This window comes from Ambystoma mexicanum, chromosome 11 (genome assembly GCF_040938575.1).
Source record: "Ambystoma mexicanum isolate Mex_15411 chromosome 11, UKY_AmexF1_1, whole genome shotgun sequence".
NCBI classification, from domain to species: domain Eukaryota; kingdom Metazoa; phylum Chordata; class Amphibia; order Caudata; family Ambystomatidae; genus Ambystoma; species Ambystoma mexicanum.
The window spans coordinates 270,173,076-270,190,720 of NC_090934.1; the positions used below are offsets into that span (position 1 = coordinate 270,173,076).

General features: G+C 54.0%; 1 protein-coding gene across 4 annotated transcripts in view; it reads left to right on the forward strand.

Annotated features, from left to right (window-relative positions):
• The first annotated feature begins 361 nt into the window (after positions 1 to 361).
• Positions 362 to 17,645, forward strand: part of PTPRU (protein tyrosine phosphatase receptor type U) — a 1,238,801-nt gene continuing 1,221,517 nt past the window's right edge. For 2 of the 4 annotated variants that reach the window (XM_069623015.1, XM_069623016.1), the window contains exon 1: positions 362 to 1,781. In XM_069623015.1, the coding sequence (XP_069479116.1) occupies positions 1,709 to 1,781 (73 nt within the window). In that variant the 5' untranslated portion in view covers positions 362 to 1,708. The remainder of the gene's footprint in view (positions 1,782 to 17,645) is intronic. The other 2 variants (XM_069623017.1, XM_069623018.1) reach the window with 1 other exon arrangement.

The following is a 17,645-nucleotide window of genomic DNA, read 5'->3' on the forward strand; positions in this document are numbered from 1 at the left end:
TCGCTTGGCTTCGCCATCTCCTCGCCTATCCCTACAGCGGATAACCTCCCAGCCCTACAACTCGCTTTCCTCCTGTCTCATTCCTCTTCCCGCCTCACCTGTCCAACTGCCTCGCCGTCACCTGCCTGCCCCATGTAATATTCTCAGTGCCTAGCCACACACTCATCTCCTCCTCGCCTCCCCCTCTCAGTCAGGGCCCTCCTGCTTGCCCCGCTGCGTCCTCTTCGCCCTGCTTGCCCCCCTCTCCTTGCCTAACCGCCCTCCTCATGTAACTCTGCCTGCACCCCCTCTCGTCGCCTCTCTGCCTGCTTCTCCCTTTGTCGTCTTCGTACTGCCTCACGGCCCTCACACACCTCTTTTCCGTGGCTTCTGCTCCGTTCACCGTCTCTTCTTCTTGCCGGTGTGTCTCGGCTCTTCGCTTCCCTGGCCCCCCCTGTCACTGTGTTCTGCCCGCTCCACCTCTCTTCGTACTTCGTGCCTGAGCCCACCCCCTCCTCACACATGTTGGCCCTGCTCGATCCCCGCCCCATCTCATGTCCCCTGCCGGTCTTATCATCATCATCATCCCCTCAGGTCTGCTTTCCCTTCCTCATCCCTTCTCCACCTGATCTTTCTCCTCCTCACTTGAACTGCTCGCACCCCTTCCCCCTCCCACCTTATTCTTGACACACACCCCAGTGCCCTCTCAGTTTCGATCTCTTCCCCGCTCTCGTTTTGTTTCTGCAGATTCGTGGATCGCCCCTCGTTCACTATTCTCCCCTTCCCTATTCCGCTCATTTTCCTGTTACTCTCTTAAAACCGGGCTTGAAGCGCTACTCCGGCATCCTGTCTCTGCCACGCCCCCACAGCGGCGCCACGCCCCGTGTTCTTGCCTCTCTTACCTTCCCCCATAGCCCTAGCTCTGTAATGGTGCCCCATCCTCTTCGGCGCTGGATGTTAAATGAAAGCCTCCTGGAGCTTTAATTCTCAGCATGATTGAAACAATGAGGGCTGGGAAGCGGGCGGCGAGGGGGGCTCCTGCGCTTTTCTAGACTTGGGTGGCTGTAATGCACACCAGCCGCCAGCAGAGAGCGCGCGCTGCCCGTGCTGGGCCTGCCTGCCTCTCTCTCTCGCTCTCTCTCTGCCTGGACAGCTCGGGCTCCAGCCTGACGTCAGGTCGGTGACTGAAGTGATTTCGGCTCCAATCAGCCCCGTGTGTTATTTTTTTTTCCTGCTGAATTTGAGACTGCGATGCCCAGCTGCTCCTTCGGCCACCCATGAGCTGAGAGCGAGGACAGGTGACCCATCTGCAGGTCAGAAGACGGACAGCCACAGGACAGCCTACGCAGGAGACTTTTCTGCTGAAGAGGAAAACTCACAGCCACAGGACACCCTGCACAGGAGACTTCACTGTTGGAAGGGAAACTCCCAGACAGAGGACACCCGAGCCTGCACGGGACAGGAGGACTGCCTCCGGGGCAGGACACATCCCAGGAGGGCAGGAAAGGATACCCCGTTTGCGGAAAGGATACCCCCAAGGCACTGGACGGCTTGCACAGGTCAGAAGATCGCGTCCGTTGGTCAGGAGACCCTTCTTCTGGACTGGTGACGGTTCCGCTGCATAGGAGACCCCACCACAGGACCGGAGACCTTCCACTGGGATCAGGGATCACGCGGGGCAGGAGACCCGGGAGACCTCCGCCACAGGTGGCAGGAATACCATGCCAGCATGCACGCGTGCACGCCCCTCATCCTCGCCTTGACCCTCCGGGTCTGCGCCCTGGAGACGGAGACCCCCGCAGGTCAGCACCCCTTTCTTTCCTTTCTGTGCAGATCTCAGCAGTGGTCGGGGAAAACATTGGTCTTTTTTCTTGTTCACCTCGCGCCAGCGGCTTTGTGCTTCGCATTGTTTTGTGTAACACTTCTCACCATCGCCACTTTCCCCGTGTACGTCCTGGCGACGAGCGTAAGCGCAGCCACGCGGTGTACCGTCACAGTCCAGTGCATGCAACCCGGGGGAAGCAGGCGGGCAGCAAAAGCAAACAAAAGAGGTCGTACCTCAAGCAGGACTGCCCGAAATGTCCAGCATCAGGCTCCCCGCTGTATGCGTGTTCATCACTGTATAGCGCGCAACCCAAGCTGCACACTCTAGGCGCTTCCTGACTGAGGAGGAAGTGATGAGACACGTGGGTCAAGTGGCGTGCTTCCAGGCGCGTGATTACAGGCATTTAGTTGTCAGATTTGAGTTAATTCCACAAGAAAGCCCGGTGCGTATTTGTGGTGCGACGAGAGCGCTCCCCATTCTGGGTCTCACTGATCGAGCTTAGAGTAGGGGCCCCTAATAGCGAGCGCCATAGTCTGGGTCCCTATGGGTACATTCCATAGCCTGGGTCCCTAATAGCTAGTCCCATAGTCTGGGTCCCTTATGGGTGAGTGCCATAGACGGGGTCCCTTGGATGAGTGCCATAGCATGGGTCCCTATTTATGAGTGCCATAGCATGGATCCCAATGGATGAGCGCCATAGTCTGGGTCCCTATGGGTGAGTTCCATAGACTGGGTCCCTATGGGTGAGTGCCATAGTCTGGGTCCCTATGGGCGAGTTCCATAGATTGGGTCCCTAATAGCTAGTTCCATAGTCTGGGCCCCTTATGGGTGAGTGCCATAGCCTGGGTCCCTATGGGTGAGTGCCATAGCATGGGCCCTATCGATGAGTGCCATAGACTGTGTCCCTAATAGCGACTGCCATAATCTGGGTCCTATGGGGGAGTTCCATAGTCTGGACCCCTATGGGCGAGTGCCATAGTTTGGGTCCCAAATAGTGTGTGCCATAGTCTGGGCGCCCCTGGGAGAGTTCCATAGTCTGGGCCCCAGTGGGTGAGTTCTGTAGTCTGGGCCCCTGTGGGCGATTTCCATAGTCTTGGCCCCAGTGGGCGAGTGCCATAGTCTCGGTCCCTATGGGTGAGTGCCATAGGCTTGGCCCCTAATAGCGAGTTCCATAGTCTGGGCACCTATGGGCGAGTTCCATAGTTTGGGTCCCAGTGGGCAAGTTCCATAGTCTGGGACCTTATGACTCCAGTCCATAGCTTGAGTCATATGAGTCATATGAGCATGCTCTGTAGCCAGGGTCCCCATGGGCTCACTCTGTAGATCGGAGGGAGGGTTCCCTGCGAGCAGATTCCCTAGCCGGGCTCACTTTGAGGTTGGTCTGTAGCCAAGGATCTTGAGGAGCATGTCCCTAGTGCTGGTCCATAAGAGTGTGCTCTGTAATGGGCCCCTAAGAAGGAGTTCCCTAGCGAGGGTCTGTTTGAGCTTGCGCTATAGCCAGGACCTTTGAATGGGCCCTGTAGTCATTCCCCCAGTGCTGGTCCATATGAGCGCTAGACTGCCATTGTGGTACCTATATGTGAGTTGCTCTATAGCTGGGGCCCTATGAGCTTGCTCTATAGCTGGGGCCCTATGAGCTTGCTCTATAGTTAGGCCCCCCATGAGCTTGCTCTATATCTAGGGCCCTACGATCTTGCTCTATAGTAGCTAGGGCCCTATGAGCTTGAACTATAGCTAGGCCCCCATGAACTTGCTCTGTAGCTAGGGCCCTATGAGCTTGCTGTATATGTAGGGGCCTACACGCTTGCTGTATGGCTAGGGCCCCGTGGGCTTACTCTGTAGCTAGGGGCCTAGGAGCTTGATCTGCAGCTAGGGTCATCTGAGCTTGCTCTGCAGCTAGGGCCCAATGAGCTTGCTCTGTAGCTGGGACCCTAAGAGCTTGCTCTATGGCTAGGGCCCTATGAGCTTGTTGTATAGCTAGGACCCTATGAGCTTGCTGTATAGCTAGGACCCTATGAGCTTGCTGTATAGCTAGCGGTCTATGAGCTTGCTATATAGCGAGGGCCCTATGAGCTTGCTGTATAGCTAGCGGTCTATGAGCTTGCTATATAGCGAGGGCCCTATGAGCTTGCTGTATATCTAGCGGTTATGAGCTTGCTGTATAGCGAGGGGCCCACGAGCTTGCTCTGTAGCTATGATCATACGAGCTTGCTTTGTAGCTAGGGCCCAATGAGCCTGCTCTGTAGCTGGGACCCTATGAGCTTGCTGTATGGCTAGGGGGCCTATGAGCTTGCTCTATAGCTAGGGTCCTGTCAGCTTTCTCTGTAGCCAGGGCCCTATGAGCTTGCTGTATAGATAGGGCCCTATGAGCTTGCTGTATAGGTAGGGCCCTATGAGCTTGCTCTGAACCTGGGGTCCTATGAGCTTGCCGTATAGCTAGGGGCCTATGAGCTTGCTCTATAGCTGTGTCACTATAAGCTTGCTCTATAGCTAGGGGCCTATTAGCTTGCTCTATAGTTAGGGCCATATGAGCTTGCTCTGTAGCCAGGGCCCTATGAGCTTGCTCTATAGGTAGGGCCATATGAGCTTGTTCTGTAATTGGGGCCCTATGAGCTTGCTGTATAGGTAGGGCACTATGAGCTTGCTCTGTAGCTGGGGCCCTTTGAGCTTGCTGTATAACTTGGGCCCTGTGAGCTTGCTCCATACCTAGTGGCCTATGAGCTTGCTCTGTAACTAGGGCCATATGCGCTTGCTGTGTAGGTAGTGGCCTATGAGGAGCTTGCTCTATAGCTAGTGCCTTATTAGCTTGCTCTATATCTAGTGCCCCGTGAACTTTCTCTGTAGCTAGGGCCCTGTGAGCTTGCTCTATAGCTAGGTCCCCGTTAGCTTGCTCTATAGCTAGTGCCCCGTGAGCTTGCTCTTTAGCTGGTGCCCTGTGAGCTTGCTCTGTAGCTAGGGCCCTGTGAGCTTGCGATGTAGCTAGGGCCCTATTAGCTTGCTCTATAGCTAGGGCTCTGCAAGCTTGCTCTATAGCTAGGGCCCCATGAGCTTGCTCTATAGCTAGGTCCCCGGGAGCTTGCTCTATAGCTAGGACCCTACAATGTTGCTCTGTAGCTAGGACCCTATGAGCTTGCTCTATAGCCGTGGCTCAGTGTGGCTTTGTGTTTGGGGTCCCTAGGAGCGTGTCCCTAGTCCTGGTAAATGTGAGTGTACTCGGCCATCTGGGTCCCTTTGAGAGACGTACGTAGCCAGAATCCTTACGAGCTTGCTCTGCGAGTGGGCTGTAGAGTGGGGTCTCGAAGAGCATGCCATTAGTGCTGGTCGATATGAGTGTGCTCCGTCACCTATATCATCAGTGCGAGTTCCCTAGCCGGGGTCCCTATGAGCTTGCTCTATAGCCAGAGACCCTGGGAGTGGGCACTGTGGTCGCATTCTCTAAATCATGGTCCATAGGAACATGTTCTGCAATCTGGGTCCCTGTGACGTGGTCCGTAGCTGCAATCCCTGCACTCGCTCTGTAGCCGGGGTCTTAAGGTGTATCTGTAGTGCTGTTCCATATCAGCGTGTTCACCACGCCTCGATAATAAGAGCGCTTTCATCGCGGGGTCTTTATAAGGGTGCTCCGTGGTTAAGATCCGTATGATGGATTTCGGTAACTGGGGCCCCCATGCGTTGGCTCTGTAGTCTGGTATGTAGGAGCGTACCTCTAGTATTATGTTATGTAATGTTATCTACTTTTGTATAGCGCATTGGTGCCCTGAAGGCCTCATGGCGCTAAATGAAGGATAACCACAGAAACGCCAATCCAGAGCTCAGAAAAAGGAATGTTTTTAATTGACATCGGAACATAAGGTGATCTTCAATGGAACGAATAGAGAAAGGAAGAATATTCCAAAGAGTAGAAGCAGCGACAGTACAGGCACGCCCCCCCCCCCCTCTCCCCTCCAACAGTCTAGTGCGACAGAACCTAGGCACCTGAATACGCAGAGCGTAGAGGTCTGGCAGAATCGATCCCGAAGAAACTGCGCCTTGCTCGTAGAATGCGCAGTGGGCAATGCAGGGAGTTTTACATTGATTCTACCAGCCACAGGGAGCCACTGAAGACCACGTAGGAAGGGAGAAATACGGGCACGCTATGAAGCACTAGAGTCGCAGAACTCTAGAGGACTTGAAGCCGGAGAAGCAGATATGCCAGTTGTGCGAGATCGTGCCGGTCCCTCGGAGTATTCTTCATTCTGGGTCCCTGAGGGTTTGCTGTATCACCTGTCCATATGAGTGTGGATTGCTTGCAATTTATTTTGCAACAGGGATCATCTGAATTTGTTTCAGGTTAAGGGGTGCTTACTCTTTTGCAGGGGCCCCAACGAGCAGAGTTTCCAGGAATATGTGTGTATTCCTGAACGATATTGCCTGGGCCCCTGTATGAGCACATTCCTCTTAAGGATCCAGGATCTCTCGGATCCAGCATCTCTTTGGACATTCCCCTGATCACACACTAGAATCGTGTTCCCGTGAGCTTGCTCTGTCAGAGGATGTCCGTATTCCTACTGCATATCCGCAAATGCACCTAGTTTGGGTTCCTCGGAACATTTTGCGTGCTCAATGTACCCATGGGCCCGTTCCTTCTCTGGGTCTCTGTTATGTTAGTGTGCTAGCAATTTAAATGTAGTATGCACTTATTTCATATTATTGATCAATAGGCACTCATTCTGTACATGGGATCCCAGCCTTCTGAATGTGCGCTGTAGCAGGGCACCGCTGAGTCTGCTCTCTAAGAACATGTGCGTATTCCGGCTCCATATCCGCGTGCTCCTCCAGGTTGGGTCCATCTGTGCGTTTTCCAGATTCGATGTCCTAATGAGCGCCTTCCTTGGCTGGATCTGTACGAGTGTGTTCGCTATTTAGGATCCGGGATCACTAGGGACTCGTTCTGTACTAGGCACCCCTCTGAGCTGCAGCTATAAAGTCTGTATTCTTGATCCATATCCGCGTGTTTCTCAGGTTGGACCGTCTGAGTGTTTTGCGTATTAGATATACTTATGTGCGCGTTCCTTCTCTGGGTCCATATTAGCATGGTCACTATTTAGGATCCGTATTAATTTATTTTCGTATTCTCGATCATTAGGGACTCGTCCTGTACTAGGGATCCCTCAGAGCTGCGGCTATAACGTCTGTATTCCTGATCCATATCCGCGTGTTCCTCAGGTTGGATCGTCTGAGTGTTTTGCAGTATTAGAATGCTCGCTATTTAGGATCCGTATGAACGTATTTCGTATTCTTGATCATTAGGGACTCGTCCAGTACTAGGGATTGCTCTAAGATGGGGCTTTATCCAGACACCCCCTTGTTCGCTCTGAAAGAACACGTCCGTTTTCCTGATCCATATCCTCGTGTTCCTCAGGTTGTATCGTCTGAGTGTTTTGCGTATTAGATATATCTATGGGCGTGTCCCTTCTCTGCTCTGCGTCTGCATTAGCATGCTAGCTATTTAGGATTTGTGTTAACTGATTTAGTATTCTCAATCTTTAGCGACTCGTCCTGTACTAGGGATCCCTCCAAGATGGGGCTTTATCCGGGCACCCCCGTGTTCACTCTGAAAGAACACGGCCGTATTCCTGATGCATATCCGCGTGCTCCTCAGGTTGGATCGTCTGAGTGTTTTGCGGTATTAGAATGCTCGCTATTTAGGATCCGTATGAACATATTTCGTATTCTCGATCATTAGGGACTCGTCCTGCACTAGGGATCTCTCTAAGATGGGGCTATATCCGGCGAGCACCCCCGTGTTCGCTCTGAAAGAACACGTCCGTATTCCTGATGCATATCCGCGTGCTCCTCAGGTTGGATCCTCCGAGTGTGTTGCGTATTGAAGAGCGTGTAAGCGCGCTCCTTCGCCCAGGTCTGCCTGAATGTCGTCCGCATGAGCGCATTCACGATTCGGGGCCGAGTTCGGGTACAGCAAGTCCTTCCGCATGTGCACCCGTTTGAGGCGGCTCCCAGTCATGTGTATGTTCGAGAGAGCGCGGGGAGCTTTCGTGCAGCAGAGAGGCTTATTTGGTTTTTCAGACCTTTAGAACCTCAGTTGCTGCAAAAATAATTGTACCTTTCTTTTCATCTTTCGTCCCGCCCCCACTTAAAATATCAACTGCTGTACTCATGGGGGACCGCCTCCCGGAACTCAAGCAATCAGGGCAGCGACTAGGCACCCCAGCCCTCTGCGTTTTACAGACGCGATCATTTTTGATTTATCGTGGCCTCATTTGGAAGCGGTGTTTGCGTTTCGTTTCATCCCCCTCTTAATCCCTAATTTCCCGGCCGCCCCTAACCGTGCCCCCTTGTCAGACTGCGCCATGCCGGAGCCCCTCGGAGCGAAGCCAGAGCCCCCTAAGTGAAGTCTCGGGGAGGGAGATGTTTAAACGAGGCGAAGATCAGAGGCTCCGGGTGGGTGGGAGCTTGCATGGGGGGAGGGGAGGGCTAAAGGGGGGATGGTACTGTGGGGAGGGGTCGGGAAGGAGCTCAGTACGTTTCATTATCGGTTGCATGGAAGTCCTGGGGCTTCGGGAGGCAAACTTTGTTTGCTCGTTAGATCATATTGGCAAGTACGTCAAATACGCTTGAAAGTTGGCATTTAAATATATGGCCAGTTATTTTGGCGTGCGTGTCTGGGGTGCGAGGGGTACTACTCTCTTCTGCTGTCTGGATAAAGTCATGGTGTGCCCTTGATCTCCTGGCCCCTGGCCCCCGCAGGAACATTTGATTTGGGAGAGAGCGACTGGTGCCCCTGGCGCTCCTCAACTGCGAGCGCACCACCCCCACCCCACTCCCACAGTCCATCAATGTGGCTGGCAGTGCGAGACTCTCTAATCGGACGGGAGACCTGACCATGCCCCTTACCCCACAGACAGGCTTGAAGGTCGCCCGCCACCCATCCCATCGCCCTCCTTCCGATTTAGGAATCCAGGCTGAGGAACCCATTACCCTTTGGCACCCTTGCCACAGCAGGGAGAGGTGACACCTCCCCCATGCCATGCACAGGCATCCTCGTGGTGGCATGTGGAGGCGGTCACTGCTCTCAAGCACACACCCCGTGGCACGCAGAGAGGTCCAAGCCCCAGATACCATACAGAAATCCTCCCGACGGCACACTCTGTGCTCCCATGCCACAGACATCCCCCCCCGTGGCATTTTGGGAACTCTTGCCTCTGTGGCATGCAGACGATCATCGACCCGAGGTACCCCCCCACCCCCTTGGAATGCAGGGGGTCATTGCGCCAGCGATGCTCCCTGTGGCGTTCTGAAGGATTCCTGCAATACTCGTCTTGGCATACTGAGTGGGCATTGATCCTAATACTCATCTTGGCATACTGAGTAGGCATTGACCCTAATACTCGTCTTGGCATACTGAGTGGGCATTGATCCTAATACTCGTCTTGGCATACTGAGTGGGCATCGACCCTACATAGGTTTTCTCTGGAACACTCTGGGGCCCCTGACCGCACAGATCGCCCCCAGGGCATTCTGGGGGCCTTTGCCCAACACAACCTCTTGTGGCATGTGAAGGGCCCTTCACCTCGGACACCCCCTGGTGGCACGCATAGGGGTCCTTGGCCTCAGGCATCACCCTCCTTGGCATATAGAGGCTCCTTGTCCCCAGATATCGCCCCTGTGGCATGCAGAGGGGGCTGCGCCCCAGGCCTACTCCTTGTGCCATGCAGAGGGATTCATGCCACACTGCTCTTGGCATTCTGAGTGCTCATTACCCCCAGATATCCTTACTGTGGTACACTCTGGAGTCCGTGACAACACGTCCCCATAGCATGCCCGGGGCCCTTGCCCAAGACACCCCAGGGAATGAAGAGGGGTCCTTGACCCCAGAAATCTCCTCCCATGGCGCCCCTGTGGCATGCAGAGGGAGTAATGCCGCAGGCACCCTCCCTGTGCCATGACTAGGAATTCATGCCACACTGCTGTTGGTATGCCGCTGAGTGCTCATTGTCCCAGGCCTCCTTCCTGTGGCATGATAAGGTGACCCCCCTGCCCAGGCACCCTCTCCTTGGCATGCTGAGTGGGGCTCTTCGTTTCATGACCCTTTCCCCCACGCCTCCTCTCTCGTATAGGGAGGGGGTTCCCTGTCCACTGACTCCCCCTCCTCTTGTAACACCGAGAGGTCCTCTTCCCTTACACGCCCTCCGGGGCTTGCAGATGGGGACCTGCCCGGTAGATCAGCCTCCCTCCGCCCCCTTCTCCCGCGGTCTGGTCAGACGGGAGCTCGCAGTTGCGTAAATATTTTGATTTCCGCGGCGTAGGTGACGGTGGGCGGGGACTGGGGGAACTGCTTCCGTTGTAGCCGAATAGGAGATAGAAGCCTGTGCACCCACCTTTAGACACTCCCCCAGCCCCTGCCCCCGATTTCAAATCAATGCTTTTAGGCAGATGCAGAAGGGGCCCTCGTTGTCTCGACTGCTCTTGCGTATTTTAACATCTCCGTATTGCTTATGGCGGCGTATCATTGAAAGCTGACCCCACCCACTCCAGAGCTCGAACTGCTTACAATATGCTATTGTATATATTAATTTGATATTATGCATTTCTAAAATGTTTATATTAATTCCATCTTTTGGTCCAATAAAAGTCTGTGGCGAAAAGCCGAGATTGGTGTGCAAATGTAGGCGAGGGGGAGGGGAGAGGGCGAGGGAGAGGGAGAGGGGAAGAGGGGAAGGGGGGAGAGGAGGAGAGACTCTCTCTCTCTCTCTCCAACCAGAATTGGTGACATTAGGAACCAGATTATTCACCACTCATTGTGAACCAATCCGGTATTGTTATTTATTTATTTATTGCAAATGACCCATACTTTCACGCAAGCACTGTACTGTGGCGCTTTGATTGGTGTGCAGTCTCGGTGCAGTGGTTGGTATATTACAGCGGCTGGTAAGGCCCTGCAAGCAGTGAGTGAGTGGAGAGAGCACAGGGAAGTGTGCGGCTGCATCTTCAGCAATGATCGTGCTTCCAGATGTGCAATGCAGGGGTTAACATGCGGGCATCACTGGGGCATGGTAGCTCTGTGTGACTCTTGGGCTCCTCTTTGGGGCGGAAGGCGCGGTCTTAGGTCAATCTTGAAGTCAGTCCCTTCTGGGAGTGTCCTTAAGGTCATGGGGTTGGTCGTTTCAGTGACGGGAGTCAGGAAGGTCAAGGAACTAAAAATGGAGGCTGGACAGAGGGACTGTTAGGTTGCGGAGACCATGAGAGCCTGGAGTGTGAGTGGGTAGATTCTGCCAGGGGCGGGCAGGGGTAACGAACCCGAGGTCGGCTGTACACAGAAGTAATTTGCATAGGGAGTGACTTAGCATGGATGCACAACACATGTGAAGGCGATGCACATCGATGGGTGAGGGTCATGGGGACTGCAGAGAGTATAGGAAGCAAAGTGGGATACCTTATTGAGGGGAGCAAAGGAGTGTGTGGGGGGCATGTGGGAGCTGGAGCAGTCATGTATGGATGAGTGTTACTGTAGGGTGAAAGGTGAGATGGGGGCGCACATTCACAGATGTTCAGGGGTCAAGGCTGGTAGCGGTGGCGATGCATCTTCGTCAAAGACAGCCCCCAGTGGAGACCTGAGCTGCTTGGTGTGTCAGCATCCCGTTTCCAGTGTTGGAGGAGGGAGGCAGTGCCTCTGTTGCTGGAGAGAGATTTCCCAGTGACCGTTTATTTGGTGGTGGGGTGTAGGTTGTTGTGATTTCACAGTTGTGGCAGTCAGGGGTGGCGATGGTGTGCATTGCCAGCATTCTGCAAGGTGGCGTGCCGTATGTTATGGTACTGAAACTTCGCAATGGCACTTTGCCACACGTGACTTCTTGTTAAAAGATGCTGAAGTTGGGCAGTTGGGCTATGGGGCACGTGTCTTGGAGGGAAAAGAGTGGTGTTTCCAGTGACAGGTGTGCATTTCAAATTCCACTCCACAGGGTAAAGTGGTGTTACCACTGATGGGGTGGGGCGATGATGGAAAATGGTAATTTTTCCAAGTGTGGATTGTGTTACCAGTGTTGGAAGACATTGGTGCTCCCAGTGTGGTGTGGCAGTAGCAACCCTATTGGTAGGCATTTGGTGTTGCCAGTGTTGGAAGACATTGGTGCTCCCAGTGTGGTGTGGCAGTAGCATCCCTATTGGTAGACTTTTGGTGTTGCCACTGTTGGAAGACATTGGTGCTCCCAGTGTGGTGTGGCAGTAGCAACCCTATTGGTAGGCATTTGGTGTTGCCAGTGTTGGAAGACATTGGTGCTCCCAGTGTGGTGTGGCAGTAGCATCCCTATTGGTAGGCATTTGGTGTTGCCAGTGTTGGAAGACATTGGTGCTCCCAGTGTGGTGTGGCAGTAGCAACCCTATTGGTAGGCATTTGGTGTTGCCAGTGTTGGAAGACATTGGTGCTCCCAGTGTGGTGTGGCAGTAGCATCCCTATTGGTAGGCTTTTGGTGTTGCCACTGTTGGAAGACATTGGTGCTCCCAGTGTTGTGCGGCAGTAGCAACCCTATTGGTAGGCATTTGGTGTTGCCAGTGTTGGAAGACATTGGTGCTCCCAGTGTGGTGCGGCAGTAGCATCCCTATTGGTAGGCTTTTGGTGTTGCCAGTGTTGGAAGACATTGGTGCTCCCAGTGTGGTGTGGCAGTAGCATCCCTATTGGTAGGCTTTTGGTGTTGCCAGTGTTGGAAGACATTGGTGCTCCCAGTGTGGTGGGGCAGTAGCATCCCTATGGGGAGGAATTTGGTGTCACCAGTGTTGGAAGACATTGGTGCTCCCAGTGTTGTGGGGCAGTAGCATCCCTATGGGGAGGAATTTGGTGTCACCAGTGTTGGAAGACATTGGTGCTCCCAGTGTTGTGGGGCAGTAGCATCCCTATTGATAGGCATTTGGTGTTGCCAGTGTTGGGGGACGGTGGTGTTTGAGTTACACGAGTATTGTGCTTCAGGTGGTGCTTCTCGCCACTTGTAAGTGTTATGTTAAGCTGTCTCCATATGGTGACATGACTATCATGTACGTGGTTCCTGGCTCTGTCAGTGGTCTTTGTGGGCGAGGGTTCAGCGGACCTCATGGGGATTACTCATTTGCTATTCAATGACCCCGCCATCGGTAATGTCATGATGGAGGGTCTATTACCCTATTCACTGGCACTCAGTTCCTTAACCTCAGAGAGATGAAGGGCTCACAGAGGAGTCAGTACCTCGCCTGCTTCTCAGGGGAGTATTGCACTCTGTGTTGGATAACAGTGGTATTCCCTGGTATTCCCAGAGTTGGTGCAAGGGTTTCTTCCCATGTCTGGGGAGTAGTGTTTCCAGTAATGGGGTGAATGGCATTTGTATTGATTGAAAGCAACGCGTGATTCCAGGGGCGGGTGGTTGTGCCTGTTGGGGGCCATTCAGACTGTCTGCCTTGAGAAGGATCAGGCAGCTTAGTAAGTCCCCCCTGATAGGAGTCTGCCCCAAACCCCTTTCCTAGCGGCTTACCCATAGAAACCACAGAATCCAGACACAAACCTAGTAACTAAAAGCCAAGAATTAAACTGAACACAATAAAGATGCAGAGCCATAACTTGGATAAAAACAGACCAGAACCGATCTTAAGAGGCAGGTAAGAGTTGGTGGGGGAGCACCCTCGATGTTAGGTTCATTACACCAGAACCCATCTGAACAGGCAGGTAAGAGTTGGCGGGGTAGCACCCTTCCACCCCCGATGTTAGGTTCATTACACAAGAACCGATCTTAACAGGCGGGTAAGAGTTGGTGGGGTAGCACCCCCGATGTTAGGTTCATTAGACCATGACCGATCTTAACAGGCGGGTAAGAGTTGGCGGGGCAGCACCCCCAATGTTAGGTTCATTACACCAGAACTGATCTTAACAGACGGGTAAGAGTTGGCGGGGCAGCATCCCCGATGTTAGGTTAATTAGACCAGAAACGATCTTAACAGGCGGGTAAGAGTTGGCGGGGTAGCACCCCCGATGCTAAGTTCATTAGACCAGAACTCATCTTAACATGCAGGTAAGAGTTGGTGGGAGAGCACCCCCGATGTTAGGTTCATTACACCAGAACCGATCTTAACAGGCAGGCAAGAGTTGGTGGGGGAGCACCCCCGATGTTAGGTTCATTAGATCAGAACCGATCTTAACAGGCGGGTAAGAGTTGGCGGGGAAGCACCCCCGATGTTAGGTTCATTAGTCCAGAGCAGATCTTAACAGGCAGGTAAGAGTTGGTGGGGGAGCACCCCCGATGTTAGGTTCATTACACCAGAACCGATCTTAACAGGCAGGCAAGAGTTGGTGGGGGAGCACCCCCGATGTTAGGTTAATTAGATCAGAACCGATCTTAACAGGCGGGTAAGAGTTGGCGGGGCAGCACCCCCGATGTTAGGTTCATTAGACCAGAACCGATCTTAACAGGCAGGTAAGAGTTGGCGGGGCAGCACCCCCGATGTTAGGTTCATTAGACCAGAACCGATCTTAACAGGCAGGTAAGAGTTGGCAGGGAAGCACCCCCGATGTTAGGTTCATTAGTCCAGATCAGATCTTAACAGGCAGGTAAGAGTTGGTGGGGCAGTACCCCCAATGCTAAGTTCTTTAGACTAGAGCCGATCTTAACAGGCAGGTAAGATTTGGCGGGGTAGCACCCCTGATGGTAGGTTCATTAGACCAGAACTGATCTTAACAGGCGGACAAGAGTTGGTGAGACAGCTTTCCCGATGGTAGGTTCATTAGATCAGAACCAATCTTAACAGGCAGGTAAGAGTTGACGGGGCAACACCCCCGATGTTAGGTTCATTAGACCAGAACCGATCTTAACAGGCGGGTAAGAGTTGGTGGGACAGCACCCCCGATGGTAGGTTCATTAGACCAGAACCGATCTTAACAGGCAGGTAAGAGTTGACGGGGCAGCACCCCCGATGCTAGGTTCATTAGACCAGAACCGATCTTAACAGGCAGGTAAGATTTGGCGGAGTAGCACCCCCGATGCTAGGTTCATTAGACCAGAAACGATCTTAACAGGCAGGTAAGAGTTGGCGGGGCAGCACCCCCGATGTTAGGTTCATTAGACCAGAACCGATATTAACAGGCAGGTAAGAGATGACGGGGCAGCACCCCCGATGCTAGGTTCAGTAGACCAGAACCGATCTTAAGTTGGTCCCCTGATGTTAGGTTTTCCAGTTAGCACTTTTCACCAAGAACAAGTACTTTTGGGAACACACTGGGGGCTGGTTGTCCATGAGACCTTTCCCATCGCTTGATCGAGTTGGTCCAGCAGTACCAGGGGTCGAAAGTGCAAATAAAGTAGTGGAATTGTGTTCCCCACTGACTACCCCTCCCTGCCCGACCCCACCCCACCCCCACACTCCCATGCCCGCCCTTACCCATGCCCCATAGCAATACAAAAACCATACCTGGGCCCTGCCTTTCTTCCACGCCTCTTTTTTTACAACTTTACTTTCATGGGTGAAAGAAACACATTGACAGAACATTCATTGTAATCGACCACCATTACTTTCAGTCATTGCCCTCACAGCATGCAAATGCAGCTTCGTGAATTCCCCCATTTCCAATACCCCACCATTAACATGCCAAAGACTAACGCCTGCAACTTGCCTCCAAGCCTCCCGTCACTAGGGGCGGAAGCACTGCATCACGGCAAGCCTCCCCTGTCACTCACTGCATGCTTAGCTATGCCCGAATCACAGGTATTTTGGTACTGCAAGGTGGCTGCAAGCAGCCCTCAAGATGTGGGTCTCTTGCTCCTTAAAATTATTGAAAAGCATGCACATGAGCAGACAATCCCCGGAAGCATGTGCAGACAGTGGCCAGAAGCATGAGCAGACAGTGGCCAGAAGCATGAGCAGACAGAAGCCAGAAGCATGTGCAGACAGTGGCCAGAAGCATGATGAGCAGACAATGGCCAGAAGCATGTGCAGACAGTGGCCAGAAGCATGTGCAGACAGTGGCCAGAAGCATGAGCAGACAGTGGCCAGAAGCATGAGCAGACAGTTGCCAGAAGCATGTGCAGACAGTGGCCAGAAGCATGAGCAGACAGTGGCCTGAAGCATGTGCAGACAGTGGCCAGAAGCATGTGCAGACAGTGGCCAGAAGCATGAGCAGACAGTGGCCAGAAGCAAGAGCAGACAGAAGCCAGAATCATAAGCAGACAATGCCCAGGAGCATCACAAGACTATGCACAGAAGCATGAGCAGACAGAAGCCAGAAGCATGAGCAGACAGTGGCCAGAATCATAAGCAGACAATGCCCAGAAGCATCAGAAGACAATGCCAAGAAGCATGAGCAGACAGAAGCCAGAAGCATGAGCAGACTATGCCCAGGAGCATCACAAGACTATGCCCAGGAGCATAAGCAGACGAGGGCCAGGAGCATAAGCAGACAGTGGCCAGGAGAATAAGCAGACAGTGGCCAGTAAGCATCAGCAGACAGTGACCAGGAGCATCGGCATACAATTCCCAGAAGCATCAGCAGTCAGTGGCCAGGAGAATCAGCAGACAGTGGCTAGGAAGCATAGGCAGACAGTGCCCGGAAGCATCAGCAGACAGTGCCCGGAAGAATCAGCAGACAGTGCCTAGGAGCATCAGCAGACAGTGCCCAGGAGCACCAGCAGACAATGCCCGGAAGCATCAGCAGACAATGCCCAGGAGCATCAGCAGACCGTGCCCAGGAGCATCAGCAGACAGTGCCAAGGAGCACCAGCAGACAGTGCCCGGGAGCATCAGCAGGCAGGGCCCGGAAGCATCAGCAGGCAGTGCCCGGAAGCATCAGCAGGCAGTGCCCGGAAGCTTCAGCAGACAGGGCCCGGAAGCATCAGCAGGCAGTGCCCGGAAGCTTCAGCAGACAATGCCCAGGAGCACCAGCAGACAGTGCCCAGGAGCATCAGCAGACAGTGTCCATAAGCACCGGCAGACAATGCCCAGGAGCATCAGCAGACAGTGCCCAGAAGCATCAGCAGACAGTGCCCGGAAGCACCAGCAGACAGTGCCGAGGAGCACCAGCAGACAGTGCCCGGGTGCACCAGCAGACAGTGCCCAGAAGCATCAGCAGACAGTGCCCGGGAGCATCAGCAGACAGTGCCCGGGAGCACCAGCAGAAAGTCCCCGGGAGCATCAGCAGACAGTGCCCAGAAGCATCAGCAGACAGTGCCCGGAAGCACCAGCAGACAGTGCCCGGGTGCATCAGCAGACAGTGCCCGGGAGCACCAGCAGAAAGTCCCCGGGAGCATCAGCAGACAGTGCCCAGAAGCATCATCAGACAGTGCCCGGAAGCACCAGCAGACAGTGCCGAGGAGCACCAGCAGACAGTGCCCGGGTGCACCAGCAGACAGTGCCCAGAAGCATCAGCAGACAGTGCCCGGAAGCATCAGCAGACAGTGCCCAGGAGCATCAGCAGACAGTGCCCGGAAGCATCATCAGACAGTGCCGAGGAGCACCAGCAGACAGTGCCCGGGTGCACCAGCAGACAGTGCCCAGAAGCATCAGCAGACAGTGCCCGGGAGCATCAGCAGACAGTGCCCGGGAGCACCAGCAGAAAGTCCCCGGGAGCATCAGCAGACAGTGCCCAGAAGCATCAGCAGACAGTGCCCGGAAGCACCAGCAGACAGTGCCGAGGAGCACCAGCAGACAGTGCCGAGGAGCACCAGCAGACAGTGCCCGGGTGCACCAGCAGACAGTGCCCAGAAGCATCAGCAGACAGTGCCCGGAAGCATCAGCAGACAGTGCCCAGGAGCATCAGCAGACAGTGCCCGGAAGCATCATCAGACAGTGCCGAGGAGCACCAGCAGACAGTGCCCGGGTGCACCAGCAGACAGTG